This window comes from Schistocerca nitens, chromosome 4 (genome assembly GCF_023898315.1).
Source record: "Schistocerca nitens isolate TAMUIC-IGC-003100 chromosome 4, iqSchNite1.1, whole genome shotgun sequence".
Lineage (NCBI taxonomy): Eukaryota > Metazoa > Arthropoda > Insecta > Orthoptera > Acrididae > Schistocerca > Schistocerca nitens.
The window spans coordinates 223,493,397-223,510,431 of record NC_064617.1 but is presented as its reverse complement, the minus strand read 5'-3'; the positions used below and the strand labels follow the sequence as shown (position 1 = coordinate 223,510,431).

General features: G+C 37.2%; 1 protein-coding gene across 1 annotated transcript in view; it reads right to left on the bottom strand.

Annotated features, from left to right (window-relative positions):
- Window positions 1–17,035, bottom strand: part of LOC126252765 (pre-rRNA-processing protein TSR1 homolog) — an 84,037-nt gene that overhangs the window by 16,684 nt on the left and 50,318 nt on the right. Inside the window, exons 6-9 of the mRNA XM_049953690.1 lie at window positions 16,715–16,886; window positions 16,382–16,582; window positions 14,421–14,641; window positions 6,634–6,897 (exon numbers count right to left, since the gene is read on the bottom strand). Of these exons, the coding sequence (XP_049809647.1) occupies window positions 6,634–6,897; window positions 14,421–14,641; window positions 16,382–16,582; window positions 16,715–16,886 (858 nt within the window). The remainder of the gene's footprint in view (window positions 1–6,633; window positions 6,898–14,420; window positions 14,642–16,381; window positions 16,583–16,714; window positions 16,887–17,035) is intronic.

The window sequence follows — 17,035 nt, the reverse complement described above, 5'->3', positions numbered from 1 at the left end:
AATGACTATAGTGGTGGCAGAACAACTCATATGTAGGAATTAACATGGTCTAGAATATATCTTTCACTAGGCAGCAAAATATTTGCTGGTTTGAATCTTTCTGGTAGATTAAAACTCTTTGAGAAGCCAGGACACAAATCCAGAACTTTGGCTTCCGGGGGAAATGCTCCTACAAACTGGTCACTACTCATGATCCACCCTCACAGCTTCAATTCCACGACTACCTCTCTCCTACATTCCAAGCTTCAAAACTGTGCACACTCCACTGCTGAGTGGAAGAGTCATTTACGAAGCCTATGCTATCCTGTCTTCTGGGAGTGCTGGTCCAGCAAAGTATGCAGAAGTGTTTCTGTTAAGTTCTGAAAATACAAGAGAGGTACTGGCAGAATTGAACCTATGACAATGGGTGTTGGATTTTCGCTAGGTAGCCCAGATGCCAAGAGCATTCACTGTATAAGGCTAGGTCCCAGGTTAGTATACCTGGACCAGCACACCATTTTAACTTGCCAGAAAGCTTCAATCAGCACGAAATCATTTTAAGCACATTCTGCGCATTTGTGCTGCCACATTTGTTGATACTTTAAGGTGTATGTAAATTATTATCTCATCTGCTGTTTTAAAGCATGCTTTATTTTTCACGACCAATAGCGTTAACTGAATATCATTGAGTGCAAGTGCCTTGGAACATGTTGCATTAAACTGGAGAGAGGAGATTAGTGTCTAACATCCTGTTGACACTGACGTTGTTAGAGATGGAACAAAAGCTCGGATTGGGGAAGGGTGAAGAAGGAACGCAGCCATACCTTTTCAAAGGAACCATTCCTGTATTTGCTTTTAGCGATTTAGAGAAATAACATAAAACCTAAATCAGGATGGCCAGATACGGGTTTGAACCATTGTCCTCCTCAATGCCAGTGTGCTAACCACTGAGCTGTTTTGATGTGTGTCAAAACACTTCACGAGGTCCCAGGCATTCGTCACTAGTGATATTCAAATGAACACAACCAGCAGTCAAAATTAGAGCATTTCTTAAAGCAGTGGCTGAGGTGGTGTAACGTAAAAACTCAGGCAACATCATTTCTGTAAGTACCTAACAATTTAATCTGTTCATTCATGAGATCCAGAAGGCAGCAGGTAGCAAAACTCAAATTGAAGACATGTTCCTTGATTGTCAGAAAGCCTCAGATACTGTTCCATACCACTGCCTCATAAACAAAATACAGTGAAACCCCACTTTTAATCTTTTCAGGGGACTTTAAAAAAATGGTGTGAAATGCGGGAAAATGTAAAATGTGGGAAATAACATTTTAAGCTGTAAAAGCTACGTATAGGATACCCACCTTGCACTTTATGTATGTGTGAGTAATAGGCATCTAAATACTGTTGTCAGGCACTTGTTTACTAATACAGGCTTATGATCTAATAAAAACTGCTGATATAATGGGAACTGATAAGTGGGAAGCAGAAACGTTTAATTCAATATCATACGTCACAACCGATGTTTTTGGAATGCCTGCAGCTGTCATTCAGTATTGAAATAATGAAACACTGCAACACTTGCATATTTTTTCATGCTTAGCACAGTGTGTTTCGAGAATTTTTTCTCGATATCAAGTCCAAATATTTACATAAGTATTTTTTGTGGTGTTTTCATGTGTGTTGTCCTGTGTCTCTTGAACTGTAGTTGTCTTTCTGAGATTGCCCGGTACTGTGCCGCCTCAGTTATGTAGAAAACCACACACATCAAACTATCACTCACATTGTTTTTCTGTGTAACATCACAAAAAACACATTCGTAAATATTGCCCTTAACAATGGGAATAAATTCTTGAAACATGTTTTGCTCAGCATGAAAATATATGTAATTCGTGCTGTGTTTAAACCGAAAACATTTGAGCAATGCAAGCTGAATGAAGGTGTCAACATGAGCTACAAGGGGCCAAAAGATGAAGCTTGCTAAATATGGTTTGACAGAGGTGTGATGATGATTGCAACAAGCACAAAACTGTGCATGCACTGTAGAGAGAGTTTGGAAATGGTTGTGATTGGTCATGATATCTTTATTCGAACAAACAATTACTCCTATCAGCCACCACACAGAGTAGAGTTTGGAAGCAGTGCCAGTTTAAATCCGCTGAGTAGAGCAACCTGGTGTCAAGAAACTTGGCCATATAATGTTTGTAAACACTAGTTGATGTCCAACATCACGCCAACGACATTTTATGTCAATTTTTTCTCCACAAACATTTTTTCATAAACTGTAAATCATGGGAAAATTATGTATTTGTTGATACAAAATTGGGTGCGAATTAACACTGTGGACACATGAAATTTGATGGGAGCAATAAAAATGTCATTAACGGCATCATCATCATCAGTTATCTGCTATATTAGCAGGTCCTTTGCCTTTCCATTTTCTGCAATCCATTGCTTCCTTCTTAAGGCTGCTGTATGTTGTACTGTCCATCTTGTCATCCAGTATCTGGAATCACTTCCTTCCTCGCTTGCTTTTCCCTCCTAAAATTGTTTTTATCAGTCCGTCATTCTTTCTTAATATATGCCCAATCCAATTTTTTTCCTTCTCTTTATTACATCTAGTAACTGTCTTTTCTCTCCCACTCTTCTCAGTACCTTTTCATTTTTTACTCTGTCCATCCAAATTATTCTTTCCATCCTCCGCCATGTCCGGATCTCAAAAGCCTCTAGCCTTTCTTCCTCATAGTCCATGTTTCAGCGCCATATAGAAGAACCCTCCATACAAGACATTTTAGGAGCCTCTTCCTGAGTTCTCTGTCCAGACCGCTGCAGAAAATTCTCCTTTTTTTATAAAACGCCTCTTTTACCATTGCTATCCTTGTTTTAATTTCTGTGGTGCACTACCAGTCGATGTCTATCCTGCTTCCAAGACACTTAAAATTTTGCATCTGTTCTAGTACTTCTCCATTCAGCATAAGTTTTATTTCCTCCTAGTGCCAGTACTTTTGTTTTATTTGTGTTAATTTTCATTCCATATTTTTTTCCATTAGTTTCAATGGTGTCCACCAAATCCTGTAATTCTTTTTCCCCTGTGGCTAGAAGGACCATGTCATCAGCAAACCTCAAACACCCTACTCTTCTTCCTCCAATTTCTACGTCTTTGTCATCTAATGAGCATTGGTCAATCATATTTTCCAAGTAGAGGTTGAAAAGAGTAGGTGATAGACAGCATCTTTGTCTTACTCTTTTTCCTAGTCCGATCCAGTTTGTACTTTCTCCTTTCACTTTAATTGAAACGTTTTGATTAAGATATAATGAGTTTACAAGTCTTCTGGTTTTCCAGTTCACTCTCTCTTCCCTCATTATAGTCGCCAGCCTGTCCCAAAGCATATTATCAAATGCCTTTTCTAGATCAATGAAGCACATATATAGGTCTCTTCCTTTTTCAATAAACCTTTCTACCAAGATTCGTAGGAGCCCTATTGCATCTCCGGTGCCCGTATTCCATCTAAAGCCAAACTGCTCCTCACCAAGATTCTCCTCCATTACTTTTTCAAGTCTTTTATTAATTATTCATAACATCACTTTGGCTGCATGTGAAATGAGGCTGATTGTCCTGTGCTCACTGCATTTCTTGGTTCCTTGTTTTTTCGGTAATGGGATCATTACTGTTGTCAGAAAGTCCTCAGGCCTTTCACCACTCTCATATATTTTATTACATAATCTCAATATTTCTCTTATTCTATCTTGGTTCAAGCATTTTAATATTTCTCCCGGTATCATATCTGTACCTACCGCTTCGCCATTTTTCAATGCAGCTATGGCAGACTTTACTTCTTCCATTACGATGGTTGGTCCTTTCTCGTCATCACTTACACTATTGTGTGATTCAAGTTCTAGAGTTTCTGGTTTGCTATTTGTGTCATATAGCTCTTTTAGATATTCTTCCCATCTCTGGAGGACATCGTCACGATCTTTGTACACTACCTCTTCGTCTTTACTCAAAATTTCCATAGTAGCACTTCCTGCTCTGTTTTGTTCCCATGTCATAGTCTTTACTCTGTTGTATAGTAAGTCGTATCTTCCCTTCCTGTTCAGTTCTTCAATTTCATCACATTCCTCATTTAGCCATTTTTTCCTAGACTGCTGTTTCTCTTTGCAGTTCATTATTTATCCTTGGGTAAATCTTTCTTGCATCTTCAGTGCTCTTGTTTTTCAATTTTCTTCTCTCCTCCATCTTGGAAATTATTTCTTGTGTGACCCATGGTTTTTTTGACCTTTTTCCTTTTACATATCTTATATTTTGCTGTCCTGCTTTAATGATTCCTTCTTTCAGCATATTCCAGTACTCGTTGGCATTATCAGGTGGTTCTTTGTCTCGTAACGTTTTTAGAAACTCCCGAGACAGCAATTCTGTAATTTGTCCTTTGTTGAATCTTATCTTCTCTAGATCCCACTTCTTCACCATGGTCACCTTCTACAGTTTTTCATTCTTATTTCTATTTCTGCCATAAGTAAGTTGTAGCCACTATTAATATATGCACCTGGTAATGTGTGCACCTTCTTGATTCCATTCCTGTATCTTTCTTCTACCAGTATAAAATCGATTTGGTTTCTGTATTTATCCCCTGGTGATTTCCAAGTGTAGAGCCTCCTCTTGTGGTTCTTGAACCATATGTTTGCCACTATCAGCTGCCTTTCCCTGCAGAAGTCAATTAGCCATTCACCTCTATCATTTCTCTTTCCAAGACCATGACTGCCTACTATGTTTCCCTCTTTCCCTTTTCCCACAATGGCATTCCAGTCTCCCATTACTATTTTGCAACATTTTTTTTTTATTTTTGTCCATTATTCTCTCTATTACATTGTACATTTCATCTACAATTTGGTCATCATGTTCTGAAGTTGGCATATACACCTGGACAATCAGTAAATCTTTTTGTGCTCCTTTCAGCCTTACACCAATAACCCGGTCATTTGCATAGTCTACACATTCCACACATTTAGCCAATTCCTTTGTCATAATCATTCCTACTCCATTCATTCCTTTTACTTCTCCTCCTGAGTAGTACAGCACACATTCATCTGACTGCAACTCTCCATGTCCATTCCATCTTACCTCAGCAACTCCTAAGAGGTCCATATGATTCTTTTCCATCTCTTTTTTAAGGTTTTCTAGTTTTCCTGCTGCAGCAGAGTTCTAACTTTCCAGGTAACATTTCTCATTTTGATTTTTTGCCTCCTTTCAAGTTCCCCCCCCCCCCCCCCCCCCCTCCGGAGATCAGAATGGGGGACTATTTTACCTCCGGACACTGATTTAACATGAGAGAAGCCATTTTTGTGCATAAAATGGAGACTGCATTGTGCAGGGAAGATAATCTGTGTTGGTATTCTGTTGCTTTCGCAGTTCTGGAGGCCGCCCCTAACATGAGATTCAGACGCCTTTTGCAGGTGCCTGCTCCGGGTCAGACACTGCATGAGAAGTATAGGTTGGAAAATGAAAGACCCCCTAGCCCTCGAAACCTAATAGTGTCAAGGTCGGAAAAGAACAAGAGCTGGCCGAGGGTGGCCAGATAGGAAAGATAAAAATGAGGAGCCTGGCATAAGTAAGTGGAAGCAATGCCAGGACTCAGTTCAGGGTCCCGTGGTCGCCAGCCACGTAATCACTAGGTGTGACTCCCTGAGGCAGCAAAACATTAATTCCGAGAACGTAAAAGTGGAGTTATACTGTATGTACACATGTTATCTCAACGGATACGTGACTGCGATGATGATCTCACAGCAAACAGAATTCAATTTGAGATAACCAAGAGACTGGTTCTGTATTGGATTTATGATATGATGAAGAGAAAATTGTTTAATGCCAGAGTGTGTAAGTACCAAACTGCAACTGCCAGAGCCAAAGTGTCACATCCAGTCCGTCCTAGGATTTTTCTGGAGTTAATATGAGAGCCAACTCTTCTAAAGTATGTGACAGAAATGATACAGTAAAGAGTTTGGCAGCCACGATGAGGTCTTAGGTAACATTTCTCTGCTCTGTAGCAGAGTACACTCTGTAATCTAGTGTGTGTTTTCCTAAAACTAAGTGCAATACAGAGACTCAGATCCAGACATCCGCCTTTTGCAAGAAGAGCACTATAAACTGAGATATTAGTACACTCTTGGAATTTCAACTTGTCGCTTGTTACCGTACAAACCATACAATGTGTAGCTTGGCAGGTATGGAGGGAAACAAAGCATGGACAGCATAATTCATGGTATACAAGTAGTGAGAGCTAGAGACCAAGTTTCAAGTCCCATTCCAGCACACAATATTAATGTGCCACAAATATTCAGGAATGAACCTTTTTTTCGTTCAACTGAAGAAGATCAAGCACGATAAAGCCTGACGATGAAGTTCAGTGTTGAGCAGGGTGCTGAATATTTACTACTCATTCCCCATTGCCAGATGCACCTACACAACATTAAATCAAATCCAGCAACTGTGAAGACTATTACATTCTTTTCTGCAATTTAAAATTTCTTTATATGTGTAATTTTAGTCATCCTAAAATGAACAAAACTGACACAAAACATAACAGCACTTACTTTTACAGCTGTTCGGAGCAAATTATTTCATGCATGAAATAACACAACTTATTACTCCAAAAATCTCACCTTGTGCTTGGAACCATTAGTGTGTTGGCTGAATATCGGACATGCTTTGAAACGGCGATAGCCACAATGGATTATGAGTTGCTCCTTTGATTTTATAGGTAACTGGCCACCCAGAGTATTTGGTCGTTTTAACACTACATTTAACAACGACATTTTTTGTTCATGTGGCAACAATCCAAAAATAGTCAATGGGTCAGATGATTTATGGGATTCAACGAAATGCCGTGGAACATTCTTCACATGTACAGTTATGTACCATCCAACCTTCAACAGAAAGGAAATATGTTTAAATATTTCTCAATATGATCCTTTTTGCAAAAATACAAGAGAATATATATGACAGAATTCTTGCACTGGTACGTTTTCATTTGCTGAATGGCTATAGAACCATTTCTGAAATAGGATTTATTTGCAAATATAAATATCTAAGACAGAAGCTATAATTGTGCATAAGGAGGGCTACATCATAATATATTTTAAATTATTTGAATTATGTGAAATTGATTAGAAAATTTGAATCAATGAAGAACTTACCATTGATATAATACTTCATGTAGCTGGAGAGATTTTACAATTTTGTGCTGGTTTGGATTAACAACTGTAGATGAGCAAATTACAGTAAACCTTACGAATAGTGCAGCAAGATTCATACTGAATTATTTTACACAGAAATGTTATCATCATCTCTCCCTACTTCACACTTTATTGCCCATGGAAACTAGATTACATTATTGTATGGACAAGTTCACTTCCTGAATTTTCCAAAATCAAGCAAATTCTGGAAGTAGTTAATTCCAGTTCAGTTTAAAAAAAGTAAATAATTACGATTAATGCCAACAATATGATTGTGTTATCAATGCCTGGAATTGTTTATAATAATATTTAGTTTAGTTAGTCAGTTGTGTATTCCGTAGATTATATTCACAATAAATGTTGTGATGTGGAACATATTAACTGAACATAGACTTTTAAAAGAAAGAAAAATATTTACATGGCTATATGCTTTCTGTATAAATGAATTATTATGAATATTAATGAATTAATATATTGCATAAAAGTAGCACTTTGACAGATTGTCTAAGAGTTTTAAAACTCCATATTTCATCTTATTCAGTGATAAAGTTCCATTCCCTAAATGGTAAGCACACGATTTTTCTTTTTAGTGTTGTTCTCCAAAAAATCTTTATTACTTTCAAACTCAGATGTATTGTTGACAATTTCCCATAAGACATAATGAAAATATGCAAAATATGTTAGCTTATCAATTTCCATATCCACAAAGTTGGTGCTTATTTTACGGCAAAAGTAACCAAACCTTAGGATTCAGTATGTTTACTATATGCTTTTTCCAGTTTAAGTTATCATCACTATGCACACTTAAGAATTTAGAACTTTGCAGCCTTTTAATATTTCTTGTTGGTATACTCCATTAATAGTAGGTGGGATATTTTAAAAAATACAAAAGCTGATATATTCAACTATAATTACTATTAAAAACAGTCTTGATCACGATTTATTTAACAAGGTGACCGGTTTCGACCACTACTGTGGTCATCTTCAGACCATTGAGTAGGAACCTCTTTCTGTTGGAGATTCTCCAACAGAAAGAAACCTCTTTCTGTTGGAGATTCTCCAACAGAAAGAGGTTCCTACTCAATGGTCTGAAGATGACCACAGTAGTGGTCAAAAGCGGTCACCTTGTTAAATAAATCGTGATCAAGACTGTTTTTAATAGTAATTATTTATAAGACATTGATCACTGCTGTTCCCATAATGTATTCAAAAGTTATTCAACTATAATTTAAAATTGTGTGCCTAGTAACATATTACAGAACCATCTCATCATTTTAGTTTGTGTAATATGACAGTCTGCAAAATTTCATACAAATGCTATCATCGTTTTATGCACTTGCAACAGCATGATCAAATGCTGAAACAATAAATACGCCTTACAGCAAAGCACCATATTTTTAATGTCAGTGAACTAATCATTTTGAGTTTCTAGACGAAATTATATAATTATACTAAATGTATCTTCCTCATTTTCATTCACCTTCTGTTTTAAAAAAATGCAACAAGTGAAGTAACCTTCTTATTAATCTTTTGTCTTGTGACTGTCTTCATGTAACAGGGTATATATGTGGACATGAAAAAGAATTTCCAGATTTTCCTGTTTAAAAATACACTTTTTCCCAGGTGTAAATACATCATACCCCTGGTGAAAGTACATTTTTTCCATGTTAGTTAACAGTACACGGACCCTGGAAGCTGTAAAACTTATCAGTCCTTTGAAAGGTGAAGGTTCTATACCCAGCACTTTAGGAAATGAAACCCAGAAAAAAAAAAACAATGTATTTTGGAAAGAGCTTTGAAGCATGGCAAAACTTAAACTGCACATTTTTATATTACGGAAGTATAAACTGAAGTTTCATCAAATGATATCGCAGGCTAATGACAGCAGATATTCAGAGCACAGTGTACTGAATGATTTTTTTTTTCATTCTTTTCTTTTCTTATATTTAAGCTACATGTACAGTGAACGAGTTATATACGTCGCCAAAGGTAAATTAACGAGTTGTTTTATGGTAAGGATAATGTTTTGATGCATTATTAAATACCTGTATGACACAAAGTAAGAAAGACACTCTTCAGATTATTAATTCCTGTATCTTCACTCCTTTTGTTTCGGGAAGTGGTAGAGTATGGACGTATGCTTGGATCCATCGTCCCATCATTGTTAAAAACGTGAATTTCAACCGTTCATTAAAAGTATTATAAAAAGAAATTGTAAAAGCAATATTTATTCGCATGGTTAAGAGTTCAACTCCTATCTGTTCATCTTTTCACTCACCACCAAGATCCTGCATCAAGAGGTTCGGTGCAGACAAGAAGAATTTGTGCAGCATCCGGAGGAGCGTTCCTTGACCTTGACTATATTGATATTAATTACATTTCCCAAATTTCCTAATTTACTTATGCATCTGTCACATCTTGCAATGTAAGAAAGATCATTTTCTGCATGAAAGAAGGTCCCAGCAGACAAATGCACAAGCCAAAGCCGGAAGTCCCCAAAGAGAAGCTTGGTTTGCCTTCAGTGCAGCTCTTTTCATATAAGCAGAATTGCTGATCTTTAAGGGAAATGAAATCTGTTATGAGAGAAAGGCTTCGGCCTATAGCACCAGCCTGACCCTGGCACTTCACCCTAAATTGAGAAGCAGCCCGCTGAGAAAACTCTTTTACAAATGAACAAACTATAGAATGTGCTGTCATCACATACCTCTTCCGCTCTCCACAAATCCCTCCCCATCCTTCTGTATTGGAATTGGTTTTCACAACTGAGTTACCACCTGTGATCAGATTGGATGATATTTTGCAATATAAATGCAACCATGGCCATTTGGGTGATACTTTGTCGCCCAATGCGATTTTTGGGTAACGCAGACAAATCCAAGAGTACTTTTATACACTAATTTTAATTTAATGTTATCTGTAATTTTATTGCTCTGCTGCTAGTGAAATACTGAAACATTGCAGCCCCAAAGTCCTACCAGCCTCCAATTAATGACTCCAGTGCTCACATTGTTGTTGTTGTGGTCTATGTTTGATGCAGCTCTCCATGCTACTCTATCCTGTGCAAGCTTCTTCATCTCCCAATACGTACTGCAGCCTACATCCTTCTGAATCTGTTTAGTGTACTCATCCCTCGGTCTCCCTCTATGATTTTTACCCTCCACGCTGCCCTCCAATACTAAATTAGTGATCTCTTGATGCCTCAGAACATGTCCTACCAACCGATCCCTTCTTCTTGTCAAGTTGTGCCACAAACTCCTCTTCTCCCCAATCCTATTCAATACTTCCTCATTAGTCACGTGATCTACCCATCTAATCTTCAGCATTCTTTTGTAGCACCACATTTCAAAGGCTTCTATTCTCTTCTTGTCCAAACTATTTATCGTCCATGTTTCACTTCCATACATGGCTACACTCCATACAAATACTTTCAGAAACGACTTCCTGACATTTAAATCTATACTCGATGTTAACAAAATTTTTCTTCTTCAGAAACGCTTTCCTTGCCATTGCCAGTTTACATTTTATATCCTCTCTACTTCGACCATCATCAGTTACTTTGCTCCGCAAATAGCAAAACTCCTTTACTGCTTTAAGTGTCTCATTTCCTAATCTAATTCCCTCAGCATCACCCGACTTAATTCGCCTACATTCCATTGTCCTTGTTTTGCTTTTGTTGATGTTCATCTTATATCCTCCTTTCAAGACACTGTCCATTCAGTTCAACTGCCCCTCCAAGTCCTTTGCTGTCTCTGACAGAATTACAATGTCATCGGCGAACCTTAAAGTTTTTATTTCTTCTCCAAGGATTTTAATACCTACTCCAAAATTTTCTTTTGTTTCCTTTACCGCTTGCTCAATATACATATTGAATAGCATCGGGGAGAGGCTACGACCATGTCTCACTCCCTTCCCAACCATTGCTTCCCTTTCATGTCCCTCGACTCTTATAACTGCCATCTGGTTTCTGTACAAATTGTAAATAGCCTTTCGCTCCCTGTATTTTACCCCTGCCACCTTCAGAATTTGAAAGAGATTATTCCAGTCAACATTGTCAAAAGCTTTCTCCAAGTCTACAAATGCTAGAAATGTAGGTTTGCCTTTCCTTAATCTAGCTTCTAAGATAAGTCGTAGGGTCAGTATTGCTTCACGTGTTCCCATATTTCTACGGAATCCAAACTGATCTTCCCCGAGGTCAGCTTCTACCAGTTTTTCCATTTGTCTGTACAGAATTCGCGTTAGTGTTTTGTAGCCGTGACTAATTACACTGATAGTTCGGTAATTTTCACGTCTGTCAACGCCTGCTTTCTTTAGGTTCGGAATTATTATATTCTTCTTGAAGTCTGAGGGTATTTCGCCTGTCTCATACATTTTGCTCACCAGATGGTAGAGTATTGTCAGGACTGGCTCTCCCAAGGCTGTCAGTAGTTCTAATGAAATGTTGTCTACTCCCGGGGCCTTGTTTCGACTTAGGTCTTTCAGTGCTCTATCAAATTCTTCACGCAGTATCATATCTCCAATTGCATCGTCATCTACATACTCTTCCATTTCCATAATATTGTCCTCAAGAACATCGCCCTCATATAGTCCCTCTATATACTCCTTCCACCTTTCTGCTTTCCCTTCTTTGCTTAGAACTGGGTTTCCATCTGAGCCCTTGATGCTCACATTAAACTGCTATAACTAGGTAATTAGGCTATTACAGTAGTGCATACATATTTTTAACTTGCCAAAGTCAGTCTCTCTCTTCTTTCTTGGTAAAAACTTATGCATAAATTATCGCTTAAATCTCTAGCTGGCCTTGCTGACTAATGGTAGCGTGTATCCCATTTCCATTGTATGATTGAAAATCAAAATATCCATCTATGTCACTACAAGCAACCAGCTCATGTGTAATTTCATTTAGGTTTTTTTGGGGGTGGGGTGGGGGTCTAAACCCACTGAAAGCCCCCCCCCCCCCCCCCCCCATCCTTGTCTTGTTACACTTCTGCCTTTGTCTTCATGGAATTAAAATTACACTTTTTCCTGGATGACAATAAACCATACCCCTTGCGAAAGTACATTTATCCATGTGACAATACACTTTCCATCGGAGCTGTAAAATTTACCAATCCTCTGAATGTTTAAGGTTTTGACACCAGCACAGAATTTTCTAGCACTTTAGGAAACGAAATCCATAAAGAAACAATACACTTTGGAAAGATCTTTGCTGTGGTGCAACATTTACAGTGAATATTTTCATGTTACGAAAGTATACAGGAGTCACACCAAATACAGCAATAGGAACTCCTTCCAATACAGCACGGTAAAAGCACCATGTATCCACATTCTGCTAAGCAATTCGGCTTTCAGAGTGTAGACGTGAACAAATTCCCGGATATTTCCCAGATTTCTTCGTTAAAAGCACACTTTTTCTCAGATGAAAATGCACTTTTTCCTCGTTAAATTTTGTCTTGGAGCTGTAAAACTTATCAATTCTTTGAATGGTAAAGGTTTTACACAGTGAAGCAGAACTTTTTGGAACGTTAGGAAATGAAACACAGAAGGGGAAAAAGTGTTTTGGAAAGATCTTTGATGCATGGCAACATTTACACTGCATATTTTTATATTATGAACGTGTAAATATGAATTGCACCTAATACAGCACGGCAGGATTGAAATTGAGATTGCACTGCGCAATGTGCTTTTGTCATTCAGTAAGTCATAGCTCAAAACATGTGACCTTGCCAGGCTATGACAGCACATAATCAGAACATAGAATACAAAATTAATGGTTTAAATTAATATACACAATTGTATAGCTACAAGGAAAGCTAAGCTTTCACATGTAATATTGGTCTTTTTTGCGTGTATTCCCTTTCACATACATCAAACACAAATATGCCAGCAAAATTTTAAATAATGACATAAATGGCTGGTCTTATGGCCCCAAAATTTTTTCTAAGTAGCTGGTCCTCAGCATTAAGTTTTGAATGAAAGTCTAATGCTGAGTGTGATTTAAAAAACACATCACAGTTTCTTACGCGTAACACAATTCATCTTGCGTAAACGGAAATTTACTTTGAAAGTAAAACTCAAACCTCCATTCGCAATATTTTCCTGTGAGCTGTTAGAAATATTAATAGTTGGGACATCAAGATCATCAAAACAAGGCCCATGAGAAAGATGCATCAAAAAGAGTTCCTTGTTACTAAGTACTGCACAGTCTTTGACACATTTTGCTGTCAACAGACACTTGTGTGTGCACTGTGATTCATTTTTTGTTTTATTGCTGCAGTATTATTCTGCAGAAGTGGCTAGAGTAAAATTCTTTGTTGGAGTATCAGCTTCTACCAATCCAAATTACAAAAATTTAACTGAAAACTATAAAACTATGAACAATTTCAGGAATTGTAAAAAATTCCTGGATTTTTCCCAGATTTCCCAGTTGTCTCAGGCTGTATGCACCCTGAGTAAGGATGCATTTCCTTGTCCTCTATAATTTTAGTTATAATAATGATTCTATTTTTGTTCATTTATATTTTTATTTAGAGCCAACTGGTCCATATTCCTTTACTAATTACGTATACAGAGTTTGTTTACCTTTCAGCTATTTTACTACACTGGAAAGTGACTGGTTTGGTAATGTGTCAATTGTGCACCATCAGTACGCTATTATATACACATTTGCATTAGTAAGCCGAGCCTTGCAATCTAAATTTCTTATTATATAGTCCAATTACTGTTTTTGCATAATGCAAAGCATTTGCTGCATCATACTTTATATCGTCATGGTCTGCCGTCACCAACGTTTTCGCTCTCCAATGACGACTCTGTTCCTGACTCAAAGACATCCAAAAATAGGAGGTAATGGAGCCATCTTCAGCCTAGCAGGAGTTTTAATACCAGTTAACATTAAAATTGTATTTATTTAAGCTTTTTAATGTGCTCCTGCTGAGGTCATTGTGATGTGTTCCGAATCCTAACAGTTAGCTTTTGGAACATTAAAGTTCAGTCATTTTATTATTATACATTCATTCTTTGAGGGATATATTACAGCTGCGCAAAGTCAGATAAAAAGCTATGGGTATGGTAAACTTTCTGATAAATGAAGATACCTTACTTAAGATCAATAATATCTTATCAATATTTAGGAAAAATCATACATTAACCGAGGAAAAATGCTATGACATCACTACCATGAAGTAATTTATTTCAGTAGTATCTTTTCAACTTACCAAAGCTCCCTCCATATCATCTTCCTTCAAAAGCCTTTTTCGCATTCTTTCAAAATTTTCAAATTGGAAAATACGAGCATAGTCCTGAGGTAAATTCTCTTTTGGATCCCATGGTGATGTCCGAAATGACTGCAGGCCTCGATACTTTTGAAATCGTGTTCTCGCTGGTATGTCCTGCGGAGTGTCACGTTCATCAGGGAAAATTTTATCTTCTCGGGCTTCTAAAATTTTATGAAATGGATACGTATAAATTTTAAGCTAAAAGTCATAGCTGCGTTATACACTGATAAAGCAAGATTTAAAAAAAATGGGGTGTGGGGGGAGGAGACAGGGGATGGATGGCAGTATTTATGTGAAACCAGAACTTTAGTTGCCATATAAAATACAATGAAATTCATTATGAAAAAATGTCACATAGTAAATTGTGTTTGTAAATTATATTGATCACATCTGTGGTTTACACCATTATAGCCCTTGTCTAATGGTTGTGTTGCATCTGGTGACATAACATGGATACTATTTTCTCATCCTACTTTCATTAGTTTTTGAATAAAGGAGAGGTGTTATTTCCAACTCTAATTTCTGATATATTCTGCTAAATTTGCAATCTCTTAGTTAATTTATCAAGTGTTACATAAGAAAAACGTTATTTACATTTACATTGTTTCTTTGAGTTACAGATTGAGAAATATTAAGATAGTGACTTTTAACACTTTGGCTGACGGCCATGTAAACTGTGCCATTTCTTAGAATGCCAGCATTTTTTGCTAATATTGTACATTTGTTTTACAGAAAACTAGCCAACATTTTGTTGTGGTACTAACTTCTTATGAAAGCCAGCATCATCATCTTCCAGAAAATGTATATACAGCTCCTTTGATCGTTTAGTTTTTTTTCCTTATATTTTTAATGATTGTAAGGTTTTACAAAATATACACAAGTTTACAGAAATGAAGAACATGTTTTACTGACATTTTACTCCTCATAATCTGCGGTAGCAAGGAGAGCTGCATCAAACCAGTCTCAGGACTGAAGACCACAACAACAACAACAATCTGCGGTTTTACATCCATTAACAGAAATCTGGTATCCCAAGTCCATAAATATTCACGCAAAATTTCGTCATATGTAAGAGAGCGTGAAGCCATGCCCATTTACTTACGTACTCAACGAGCAGACGCTACTTTCTACCTGCGTGGGTTCATAGAGCGAATGCGATCTATCGGCCGTTTGAGGAACTAAATGTACGCGATCTGTCAGCTGTTTTGGACACTACATGTACTAAGTACGGCAATGAAGGCCAATCGAGCCTGTCAATAAACGTGATTTCGTATTTAAAAGCAGGAGAAAGCAGATGACGTCAAATCTGAATTGGTAAAGAACAGCAAACAACTTTGAAAATATTTTTCTCTAACCAAACTTCAGGCTTAACGTGTATGTGAAATGGAGAATCAAGTTCCTGAATAAATTAACTCTATACAACATGCCTATGTAGTTATTTGGTACAATCTGCTTTCTACAGTAAGACATCTTCACTCTGACCACTTCCTATTTGTCACCATACCACATATCACCGAAACTGCTTTCTAACTACCACTTTGTATGAGTTATCTATTCAGCTCTCCTGTCACAAGCACTGTTACCCACTTGCCATATACAGAATAAATAATTCCCAACTGTTTGGAATCACATTCTGTCACACACACTACTTAATTACTTTATGTTTTTCATGACATGCATCTCAACAAAGTCAATTAACTAAAGACTTCTATCTCACTTCTAGTTTCATGTTTTTATTACATAAATATAGCTCTAAAAACACTGTAGCAGGATATTATCAAGGGTTTTCATGAAAAAATTGCTGTAGAATTGCAATGATGGCAGGCAGAGGAGACAGCACAGTAAATGTAGTTGCACTGCACAATAATAATTACAGCTGAATAAAGTAAAGAAACACACACCTTTTAATTTTTTTAATGTTTCATTTTCTTCCTCCATGTCCATTTTTTCATCATATTTTTCAGCATCCTCTCCTGCTTCAGACACTGATACTGTTTCATACTCGTCTTCATTTTCTTCATAATCATTCTCTGAACTCATTTCTGATTGAGCATCCACTGCTGGATTCTCACTGATATCACTTTCATCATCACTGTCAACTTCTGTAATTTAGGACCCCAAAATGGTTTACAGTTTGGATTATTCACAAAAACATTACAAACAGATAATAACAAATAACACAGTGAAAGGATACATTTGGGATGTCAAAAGGAAAAAGTGGAAGAATATCACACCTGCATCACAGTCGGGAATCCAAGCAGCTTGATAGTCAGACATGCCTTTTGGCACTCTCTTAACCAACCGCTGGGCCTTTTGCTCCTTCTCAGCTTCCGCTATTTCTTCTGCAGTGGGCCATGTTTGTTCTGCATCCATTGGATCTATAGGATTTTCACTCAGTAGTGACTCCTACAGTGTTATCGAAGATGTCAGAAACAGAGTGACAAGGAATTGTAAAAACTAAAACTATCATTGAACAATGAAGCAAACTTAGCAACAAACAAAACTTAGAACCTAGTTCTCACTAAATTATTTTGTAGAAATACTGATAACTGCAC